This window comes from Nematolebias whitei, chromosome 15 (assembly GCF_014905685.2).
Source record: "Nematolebias whitei isolate Nwh7 chromosome 15, NemWhi1, whole genome shotgun sequence".
Classification (NCBI taxonomy): Eukaryota; Metazoa; Chordata; class Actinopteri; order Cyprinodontiformes; family Rivulidae; genus Nematolebias; species Nematolebias whitei.
Window position 1 is genome coordinate 42,303,334 of NC_056512.1, and position 12,110 is coordinate 42,315,443.

Genomic DNA, 12,110 nt, shown 5'->3' on the forward strand with positions numbered 1-12,110 from the left:
TATATTACTACCTTGAAATACTTATTCATTCAAATTCGTCCTGCTGCACCGTTATATTCTACCATGTTGTTGTTTACTATCTCTCTTTATGACATTGTAAGTATTCTAATTACTTTGTTGTACTATATTTTTGTACCCGTACTGCATGCTTTAGTATTTCTTGTTTGTTTGTTTGTTGTTTTTTAGCAAATCAAATCGGTTCTTCTCATCCTAAGCATTTTATTGTACTGTTAATCTGCATATGACAAATAAACACAACTTGAATATAATACTAATATAGTATACTGTAAAAATAAATTGTTCTTAATTTTGATTAATTTTTTTTTCTTAGTTTATAAAATTTTTAAATAAATTTCTTGGCTCCAATCCCTTAAACAGCATCCACTTTGTTTCCCCCAATTGTATAATTGTTTGTTTATTTTTTTTACTAATACTCTGTAAATTGAACACCTAACAAAAATTTTACTTTTTAAATAGTTTTTTTTTTTGTTTGTTTGATCTCTTATTTTAACGTTTTAAATTGATCACTGCAGTAATTTATAGTTCACTTGCAACGTTTTATTATATCTGTTTCTGAGTGAATTCAAACCTAAAGACTTTATTAATTTATTGTTTTTATTCGAAGGCTATGATGCTGTTTTACCGAACGTCCCTTTGTGTGTTTGACATCTGAGGGCTTTTCTTGTTGTTGGTTGATTTAGCAGCAAATTAACTTTGTGTTTGTTTGTTTGTTTGTTTACGAGTTGAATTTAGACAAACCGGTGACAGAAGCTGCTAATTCAACATCAGTCTGTATCGCTTCAGCGCATCTTTTTGTCCTTTTGGTCTCAGTAGGTATTGCTGCTCCCACGGCAGTTTGTACAGATGCTTAAAGGAGGTGTGTGTGTGTGTGTGCGTGTGTGTGTGTTTGTGTGTGTGTGGAGATCACAGACTGTCTGTGAAGATGAGCAGAGAGGGGTCCTGCTGAGGTGCGGTTATAAAAGCGAGGGGGGAAAGGCCGGCCGCTGTGAGGCTATCGAGCGGCGTTCAGCGGCTTGATGCTGCCGGTGACCTTGACCTCTGTCGCTAATGGAAATGAAGGTCAGGCGGCGTTCAAGCTCTCTGAAGCTGCCCTGGTAATCACACACATCTGGACCCAAAACCCAGTCTTCATGTTAGTTTTAGGAGTTTTTCTCCTCAAACAGCTGGAGTTATCTCAGTGTGTGTGTTTGTGTGTGTGTTTTGTGTGTGCCTGCGTGTGTGTGTGTGTGCTTAATCAGCTTAATTATGCTATTTTCAGCTTTTTCTGCTATTTCAGCTGTTTTATGCTAATTTTAGCTTTTCAGCTAATTCCACATTTTTTAGCACATTTCAGCTCTTTCCATTTTATTCTGGTAGTTTAAACTTCTTTCTGCCTTTCAGCTACTTTTCATCAGATTTTTTTTGTTGTTTGTTGCTAATTTCATCCTTTTTTAGCTACATGTATGTTCCTAATTTTTGTGCTAATTTCTGCTCATTTAAACCTAATTCAGCAAATATGTGTTCTTTCTGCTTCCTTCTGCTAATTTAAGCTTGCTCTTCTATTTCAGCTACATTTCAGCATGTTTTTAGCTAATTTCGGCTGTTTCTCAGCAAGTTCTTCTGCAGTAACGTGTAAAGCCGTTGTTGGGGTTGATCCTCCCAGTTGTGGAGGCTCAACAGAACATTGTTTCTGGTTTGTGACTGGTGGGACATTTTCACTCAGTCTACGTGAAAACACAGAAACGTTTGCAGAATCCTTCCCACCACCAACCAGGAGCTTTAAAGCTCTCGTTAGCTGATTTTAAGGGACCTGCTTTGGGCTTCAGCGCAGCCTGTTGGTCACTCGGATGATTTTTTTAATGTGTTTGAAAGTGGAGCTGTTGGTGAGGGCAGGGCTTGGAGCAGGAGGAGAAAGAAGCGGGGAGCAGAGGAGAGTAAAGAGTCAGACTGATGGACGGAGGTCACCTTCAATCCCGTTTCTCTAGTTTTTCTCCTACTGCACGCTGCGGTGCACGTCATCATGAGCATGAAGCAGAAACTTCACCCTGTGAGTACTTCAGCCTTTTTCTGGTGCTCTCCTCACTTTGCTTTTCTTTAAAACTCTTCAGCTGGGCCGGTCCTCTCCACTCCTGTTCTGTTTCTCTCATCTTTTTAATCTTCTTGACGAGCGACCACGTTACTAATAAATCAAATGTGGCTCTTAACTTTATTGAGCGTTTGGAGTAAAATCACAGCCTGAAATGATAATTCCTAAACTTTGCATCTTCCAACCCACAAACGGAGGCATGTGACCCCAGAATGAGCTCTTTAAGTTTCTTTACTTTATTAAACATAACATCATTTACAGCTACAGTGCTGCTTTTATCCGAATAACATATTAATAGTAAAATTGGTTTGAATTTTGGAAATCATCTGCGGACCTCCATTTGATGTTTCACGACCCAAAGTGGGGTCTCAACTCCAGCTTTGAGAACCACCGGGCTTTTTAGATTTAGACCAAACTCAAATGATGCAGTTTAGTGTTTGTGCTTTTATCTCTAAATAATGCAACTTTTAAAAACTCAGATTCTTTTATATCATAGGAGTATTGATTTTATGAAGTATAATGAGCATTTTTATTATCTAGACCTGTTAACTGTTGAAGGCTTCTGTTATAATTCAGCATCAAACGTTTTCAATCCAGATGTTTGACAGACGGAGCGGTTTCGTGCAAACCAGCGGTGCTGTTTGTTCCCGGCTCGTCGTTCTGAAATGGAGCAGCGGGCAGCGTCAATAACAGAGAATTTCTTGGATGAGTGAACCTCTTCCTTGCTCTGTCGTCACCGCGTTGTCCTTTCCTGTCAGTTCAGCATCAGGCATTTTCACAAACTGCAGCAAGTGCACTCGAACCGGTTCCTTCTTTAATTTTCCTACGATTTATTTTTATGTAACTTTTACTTTGTCTGTGAGAAACTATTTTCTGTACCATTTCTGGTCGCTGGTTTTACTCGTGTGTTAGCAAAATATATCACGAAATCACTGCATGGATTTTAATGAAACGCTCAGATTGTAATCCTCGGATGTACATTTATAACCTCACAGTTGACCCAATTCAAGATGGCCGCCACAACCAACTGATCTTGAAGCATTTTACTGATATTGAGCTAAAATTGGATATGGTAGTGGCTGAGATTTATTTTGAGCGCTTACAGATGCTTGTTTGAAATTTTGGCTATGACTCTTTGGTCAGTCTGTTAGCAAAATATCTCATGAACCACTGGATTATGGAACACCAAAATGGTCAAAACTACATAAACAAATAATAAAGCATAATGAAATAAGTAAGTTCAATCATTATTATTGTGAAAAAATTTCATTTTTATTCTTTTATTTCATAGTTGTGTTTTCCATGATGGTTTATTTATTTCATAATGGTGTTTTGTTTTTGTTTGTTTTGTTTTTTGTCGTTTGCCGCAGTTGGATACTACGACTCAAAACTGCATCTTCTGAGAACGTGCCAGTAATCCTCTCAGTTTGATCTGCTGAAGTTACCAGAGCTGAACTAAATTCATGCAGCTCTGTCATCCTGCATGACTGTTGACCTAGCAAGTTGTTGCTAGCTGTACCTGTGGGCGTGCAGGTCCAGCCCACTGATGCTGATTGACAGCTGAAGTCATTCTGCTGAAAAGTCTCATTATGAAATAAATAAGCCGTTATGAAAAACACAATTATGAAATAAATAATAAAAATGAAAATTTGTCATACTGATAAGCTTAGATACTCATTTCATAATGTTTTATTTATTTATTTATTTAATTTTGACCGTTTTTGGTGTTCCACACTGGATGGTTTTTAATGAAGCATCCGCTAATCAGTCGTTGGATGGACGTCTACAACTGATAAACTTTTGGAGCCAACTCAGTTCAAGATGGTCGCCGCAGATGTTCAAGGTTCCACCAAAACATTTTGTTCCTCATCGTGAAAATAATCCTGGCTGGGCAGCATCGTTCATGAAATGTGTGGCCATTCATTTTATTTTTATTTTTTTTAAAGAAGTATTTAATTGCTCCGTCATCATTTTGATATCTTAACGTAAATGAGAGTCTAACATCTGGACTTTTTTACTGAAATGGTGCCTTAAAGGATAAAGAGTGAGCCCGTCCGCTTCTGATGGTTCTAACATTTTGAGTTCTGATTTTGCTTCTATAAAATCACTTCTTTATATGGCACCTAGTGGATTCCAGCACTTAGTCTGGCCCATAATTGACCAGAACCCCAGTAGGAGGCATCGCATGGTGTGCAGTGAGAACTTTAAAAAGTACCAGACAAGTGGAGAGTCGAGGATTTTACAGCTGGATTGTTGCGTTTATAAAAATCTGAGGCAGGAAGGAGCTGCTTTGTTGCTGCGGGTCGACACCAGGACCTGGACACGGTGGTTTTTATTGTGGTAGAGGTCAGCTGTACTCATGTCTGACTCACTGATAGATCTGCTCCGCCTGATAATGGTCCTGCACAGATCAGAGCGTCTGAAGTGTGAGGAGGCAGGAATTGTTTCTGAGTCACTTTCAGAAACATCGAGCTGCTGCTGTTGACCTGCCGGGACATTTTGTTTCACCGTTGATGTGTTGGGGAGGCATGACTCATCTTTGGTGCTGCTTGTTCAACATCACAGCTGGTCTAAATGGAGGCTAAACTCAAAATAATGTTTATCATAAGACATAAAGTGCTTTAAGTTAGTAATTTATTCTTGTCCCTGCATTTTAAAGTCTTGTTGAAGGACTTTTATTGTGAAAAGTGGAGTTTAAATATCTAAATGTATGTGTTTAACTATTTAATTTGGTATATAATATTTAATTCAGACTATTATCCTGCAGTGCATTGTCCTGTTGGTGCCGCTTTCTTCTTTATCGTGATTTTTATTTTTGGGCAAGAAAAACACAACTGCCAATAAAGTAAAATGTTGTCACAGTTTTTAAAGGAAAAAAAAAATCAAAAATATCAATAGAATGCCTTTTTTTTTTGTTTTTCCTTTTGTAAACATTAATTGTGTTTAAATAACCTTTCTAAGTCTTGGATGTTTATTACAAACCAGACACTGAGGCTAAATTTAAACTAGACTGTGGACGTTAAGTCTCGTTAGACCAAAACTTGCTAAAACTGAAATCTTCAGAAAATTTAATATATCTTAACTTATCAATATTTAAAAGATAGTTGTATTATCAGTTAACCACATGCAACTCAAGCAATTTACTATTTCCTCACGTTTTGTGTGAAATTTTTACGCTTTTGTGCTCTAAAAGCAGTGGTTCCCAACCATGGTCCTTGAGGAACACCATCATGCATGTTTTAGTTGTTGCCCAGATTCGACAATCTTGATTTGAATGAATGGGTGATAAACAGGCTTCTGCAGAACTTGACCAAGTAATTAAATCACTGAATCAGACGTGTTGGACAACTAAAACATGCAGGATGGTGTTCCTCAGGGGCCAGTGTTGGGAACCACTGCAGTCTAAAGGACAATGTATTCTCTTCTAATGTGACAAAAATAAGTTCAAAGCAAATGTTTGATCCAGTTTAGTCGGTAAAAACATGCCATGTGTTGATAACACTTGTTCTTTAATTTTATTGGACCTTTATTTAAAATCTCCGTTTTGTGACCCAGGTGCTGTCTCTTGGTGCGGACGTGCTGCCAGAATACAAACTCCAGGCTCCACGGATCCACAAGTGGACCATCCTTCACTACAGCCCCTTCAAAGCGGTGTGGGACTGGGTCATCCTGCTGCTGGTCATATACACGGCCATCTTCACGCCGTACTCCGCCGCCTTCCTCCTCAACGAGGCCGAAGACGAGCACAGCTCCTGCGGCTACACCTGCAACCCTCTTAACGTGGTGGACCTGGTGGTGGACGTCATGTTCATCGTGGACATCCTCATCAACTTCAGAACCACCTACGTCAACCACAACGAGGAGGTGGTCAGCCACCCGGGTCACATCGCTCAGCACTATTTCAAAGGCTGGTTCCTTATTGACATAGTTGCTGCCGTCCCATTCGATCTGCTCATATACCGCTCCGGGTCACAGGAGGTGAGAAAACCATGCAAACACCGGATATTAAGGGCTCGGCCATGTTGGCACAAATTTTTTTTATGAGTTTCAGTCACACATTCTGTTTCTGCACTGTTTGTTTAAAGGTACAGTTCATTGTTTTAGTTCATGTGAAGTATCTGTGAGCAGTCAGTGTCTTACCTGCAGTCAGAGGAATCTCAGTTCAGAGATTCATGGAGACATTTTCATGGGAATTAGCTAAAACTTGGTTATTTAAGCTTAAAAAAACACAGAACACTAGCTAAAAGATAAAAAAGCCATAATACTTTATAATAGGCATAAGTAGCTAGACGATAGCTACAAGCTAAAGTAGTAAAACACTAGTTAAAAAAAAAGCTAAATAGTAAATAGTAGTAGTAATGGACAAGCTAAAAACTACAAGTAGAAAAGTAAAGTAAGAAGTAGAACAATAGCTAAAAGTAGCAAAAGGCCAGCTAAATATAGCAAAATACTAGCTGAAGGTAGCAAATGTTAGCTAAAATGTGAAAGTAGCTAAAGTATAGCTTGAAGTTTAGGTAGCAAAAGGCAAGCTAAATGTAGAAAATTGCTACTTAAAAGCTAAAAAAATACATCAGCTTAGAGTACCTAAAGGTAATCAAAACACTAGATAAAAGCACTAAAAGATTAGCCAAAAGATATATGTACAAAAAGCCAGCTTAATGTAGCAAAACGCTATCTAAAAGCTACTGTAACAAATGGGTAGCTAAAGCTTAAATGTAGTAAAAGGCACAAACAGTAGCTAAAAGTAGTAAAAGACCAGATAAATATAGCAAAATACTAGCTGAAGGCAGCGAACATTAGCTAAAATCTAAAAGTAGCTAAAGTACAACTTGAAATTTAGGTAGCAAAAGGCAAGCTAAAAGTAGAAAATGGCTATTTAAAAGCTAAAAAAAAAAAATACATTAGCTTAAATTACCTAAAGGTTAGCAAAACACTAGATTAAAGCACTAAAATATTAGCTAAAATATTAACATACAAATGCCAGCCTAAAATAGCTAAATCTAAAAGCTACTGTAGCAAACGGGTAGCTAAAACTTAAATGTAGCAAAAGACTATCTACATGCCAAAAGGAGCAAAATGCTAGCTAAAAGTTTCAAACTGTTAACTAAAAGCAGAAAAGGGCTAACTTCAAGTTAAAAGTAGCAGTAGACAAGCTAAAAGCTACAAGTAGCAGAGTGCTTGGTACAAACTTAAAGGAGCAGAACAGTAGCTAAAAGTACCAAAAGACTAGCTAAATATAGTGAAATACTAGCTGAAGGCAGCAAACGGTTAGCTAAAATGTAAAATAGCTGAAGTATAGCTTGATATTTAGGCAGCACTTTTAAAGGCAAGCTAAAAGTAGAAAATGGCTATTTAAAAGCTAAAAAATAAAGGTTAGCAAAACACTAGATAAAAGCACTAAAAGATTAGCTAAAAGGTATATGCACAAAAAACCAGCCAAAAGTAGCAAAATGCTAGCTAAAAGTTTCAAACTGTTAGCTAAAAGTAGAAAGGGGTGCAAGCTAAAAGTAGCAGTAGACAAGCTAAAAGCTACAAGTAGCAGAATGCTTGGTACAAACTAGGAGCTAAAAATAGCCGAATGTTGAAACCTACAAGAAGCACAAGTAAACAGACAAAGAGGAAGTTTGCTGAAGTAGATTTTAAAAGGAACAACGTTTTTAAGAAGCGTAAGCGATCTTCGTGTGTTCTATGGGAATATAGTGAAAATTGCTGAATCAGCGTCACAAATATTACAGAACTTTGATGTGTCAGCAACGCTGGATGTTTTTCTTTTTATTTGGTTTTATCGTCACGAATTGCAGAGACAAGTTACATTTCCTGTTAAGCTTGTTAGGATCTTGACATTTTTCCATGTTTGAAAAATCTGTTCTAATAATTCCTCTGAGCTCTTGTACGTCCGAGCGCATGCGTGGCTAAATGCACCAAATATCAGTTAAAAAGGTTTAGGACTGTGGAATTAGAGGAAGCTTCAGGACGCTAACATTGACTCTGCTCTGCCAGCAGACGGAGCCTCAGACTCAGACGACTCTGATCGGGTTACTGAAGACAGCCAGACTGCTGAGGTTGGTGCGAGTCGCCAGAAAGTTGGATCGTTACTCTGAATATGGAGCTGCCGTCCTTTTCCTCCTCATGTGCACGTTTGCCCTCATCGCCCACTGGCTGGCATGTATATGGTACGCCATCGGGAACATGGAGCGCACCGGGTCAGAGCGCCTGGGCGGCATGAAGATCGGCTGGCTCGACAACCTGGCCGACCAGATCGGGAAACATTACAACAGCAGCGACAGAAGCTCGGGCCCCTCCATTAAGGACAAGTACGTCACCGCTCTGTACTTCACCTTCAGCAGCCTGACCAGCGTGGGCTTTGGCAACGTCTCGCCCAACACCAACCCAGAGAAGATTTTCTCCATCTGTGTTATGCTCATTGGCTGTGAGTACTGTGAGAAAGCTCTTCGTATGCCAAAAAGTTTGCAGGTTTATAAAATATGCAAACAATCCCAGTTCTGAAAAAGTTACTAAAACAGCATGTAATGCAAATTAAATCTTATAAACCCATATAACTTTGATGACAGTAACACACCTAAAAAGAAGTTGGGGCAGCAAAAGGTTCAAATAAAAACCAGAGGAGCATTTTATAACTAGTTCGGTTAATTTGCAACAGATAAAAAAAAAGTTAGAAGCACTGTACCATCCACTAGTGCTGCTTAAAGCTCCATCTTGGAAAGTGTTGGATAATAAGTGGCTTAAGAAGATCTTGTCAATCCAGGTTTAATCTTGCGAAAGGAGCAGCGTTGAAAACCGGCATACAGGATGTTGCATCACGCCCGGATCACAAGGTCTGCCCACAGAGAACGAGCTATCAAAAGCTTCAATACCCATTATCAGACAGAGGAGAGGTCAAGAAGACCTCTGCTTCACAGCTCACGGTAGCTGAAGGCGTCAGAGTTTATCAGTTATCAGGCTCTTCTCTGAGTAGACAAAGACTCTCCTGTCTTCACATATATGGTTCAATATCAGTCTGACATTAGTAAGTGAAACATCCGTGACCTTTACATCCCCCATCAGAAGGAAGAAGCCAGATGTGAATACCTTTCAGAACCACTGCTGTCTTCTCTGGACCAAAACATTTAAAATGAATTTAGGCAACGTCCAGGATTGTTCTGCAGTCAGACAGATCCGACTTTGAATTTGTTTAATTGATATTTTTTTTCAAAAACAACAGACAGTCTTTTGAACTAAAGAGGGAACATCCTATTATCAGCACACAGTTCAAAAGCCTGCCTCTCTGATGGTATGGGGGTACATTAGTGCCTCTGGCATGAGCAGTTTACACGGAAAGGCGCCGTCAAAGCCAAAAGGTACATACAGGTTTTAAGTCAACACATCCACCCATCCAGACAGAGTTTGCCTCGTCAGGGAAGGCCTCGCATATTTCAGCAAGACGATGCTAAACTGCATTCTGTGTCCATTACAACACTGTGGCTTCATAGCAAAACAGATCGGGTGCTGAAGTGACTTACCTGCAGTTCAGACCTCTCACCACTTAAATACATGTTGCACATCATGAAACTAAAAACCCAGTAAAGATGATCCAGGACTGTTGAACAGCTAAAATGCTCCATGAGAAAAGAACAGGACAACGTCCCGTCCAAAACCTCCATCAGCTGGTCCTCAGCTGCTGAACGTGTACAGACTGATGTTAAACTGATTCACACTGTGACAGACATGGACCTGGGACAAGTTCCTTCAGACGTGTTGCTGCCATCAAAGTTAAGTCACCGCATGTTTTCCTACAAACGTTACGACTTCTTTACCGCTTGACATATATTTTTTAATTAGATTTGTGAAATTTCCAGATCAACGCATTCTGTTCTTGTTTACATTTTATCACGTAATCGTGGTTGGAGGTAAATGCAAAGAATGCCGTGAGTCAAACCTATAACATTTGTGAGATCTCACGTCCAACCGAGCCCTCGGCTCTTCTGTCTCGTGCAGCTTTGATGTACGCCAGCATCTTTGGGAACGTGTCTGCCATCATTCAGAGGTTGTACTCCGGCACCGCCCGCTACCACACTCAGATGCTGCGGGTCAAAGAGTTCATCCGCTTCCACCAGATCCCAGGAGGCCTGAGGCAAAGACTGGAGGAGTACTTCCAGCACGCCTGGTCCTACACCAACGGCATCGACATGAACGCTGTAAGTCGGCGACGTAAACTCAAATAATCTCCAATAAAAAATGTTGGTTTTGGAGATGAAATGAAAATACATGTTGCAACAAGCTTCTCTGCTGAAACTTTTAACTTGGAGTTTTGGTCCTGATGTGGCAGAGCGATTTAATGCAGGTCAGGAGATCGTCAGTTCTAAATTGGACGCCTTCGTCACTCAGAAAGCTCACAGGTCAAACGTCTACAAATGTGAGGACTCGTTTTCAACGTACACGCATTAGATTAGCATTTTTTCTTCTTCTGCTTTCTTGACGTGATCTTTTCTTAGCTCCATTTTACTGCAGCTGCCTCAGATGTGCTGTATGTTCCCTCTCTGGCGTGTTTGTGTTTGTTTTAGTTGCTGCGATGGCTCAGTCGTCCTGCAGAGCCCCGCCGTGTCCTTTTCTAAAGGTGCTCAGACGACTGAGGTTTACTCACTGACTGATGGGTCATACAGTCTGTGGGCTTTCTGTACGTTAAATGCTTGTCGAATGCCTCCAAAACGTCAAATCCTTAACAATTATTACTAATTTTTCACGTTTCAAATTGCGGTGATGCAGAATCTTCATCTAAATGCTGATTGTTGAAGCGTTTAACAACAGATGAAGATGTCGAGGAATTAAATTTATATGGAATGCAAACATCCATGTTTGTGTTTAACCAAAGTCCTGCTGGTTAAAGCAGACAAAAACAATTTCTTTACCTCGCATTGTGCCGTCTATTGCAGCGCTGCTTGCTTTCATTGTATTTTTTCGCCCTTTTGTTGCGTAACCTGTGACATTGTGTTGCAGTTTGTTTGCATCGCTCAGTCCTGCTGCACTGACCCACTTTAGCAGTAGTGAAACTTTAATTTTATTTACACTTGGTGCCTTTTTTATGTCTTATTTTGCCTAAAACATGTAGTTTAATGGTAGAGCATTCGGCTGCAGATGTTTCCCCTTTTTATTTAGCTGTTGATGGTGACCTATTTTCTCCAAACACCTCGGACTTCTGCAGCTAATAACACCACGTTCGCTCTCGCTGCTTCAGTGTGAGAACAGATAATCAGTTAGATCTGCCGTCCTGAGCTGATGTCCGCCTGAGTCAGTCTGCTCCCATTTATCCCCGGAGCTCTGTTTAAAGTACCCGTCAGCGTCGCCTTCCTGCTTTAAAACCACAGTTTAACTGGAGAAGGGACGTGAGCGCTCCTGAACTTTGTTCAAGAAACTAAAACTGAACTGTTGAAGTTAAAACGAGCAGAACAGAACTGAAATAAATTTGGAAAAAGTAAAAGATAGAGATGTGAAAAGTAGCCAAGAGAAAAAAAAATGTAATAAAAAAACAGCTAAATCATAACGAAAATGTAAAGTTGGAAAAAGAGCAACTAGAAGCTAACAAAACTAGCCAAAAGCTAAAATTAGCATAACAGTTGCTAAATCTAGTCAGAAAAACCATAGCTAGAAAATAAAATTAGAAGCGCTGTAGCTAAATGTAAAAAAAAAAAAAAAATTAAATAAGTAAAATGCAGCCAAAAGTAAATTTAGTAAAACCATAGCTGAAAGCTAAAATTAACATCTTTGCGTTCAGCTACTCCGTTTTGCAGGAACTGAACCATTTAGCAACTGTTTGACATCTGAGTCCCATTTTTTCTCAACCTGGGCTCGAACCTGCGACTTCAGGACTAAAGGACCGCCTCACCAACCACCGAGCTCCTGCAGCCCCCATCAAGATCATAAACATCGAAACTCTTACCGAACGCTCAAAGTATCAAAACCCAAACTACTTTGTAAAAGCTAGATTTAGCAAATCTGTTGCTAAAAGCAAAAATTAGCTGAACCATAG

General features: G+C 39.6%; 1 protein-coding gene across 1 annotated transcript in view; it reads left to right on the top strand.

Moving 5' to 3' along the window:
• kcnh6a (potassium voltage-gated channel, subfamily H (eag-related), member 6a) overlaps positions 1 to 12,110 on the top strand; it is a 35,993-nt gene that overhangs the window by 15,501 nt on the left and 8,382 nt on the right. Inside the window, exons 7-9 of the mRNA XM_037688724.1 lie at positions 5,642 to 6,064; positions 8,090 to 8,516; positions 10,082 to 10,281. Coding sequence (XP_037544652.1) covers positions 5,642 to 6,064; positions 8,090 to 8,516; positions 10,082 to 10,281 — 1,050 coding nt within the window. The remainder of the gene's footprint in view (positions 1 to 5,641; positions 6,065 to 8,089; positions 8,517 to 10,081; positions 10,282 to 12,110) is intronic.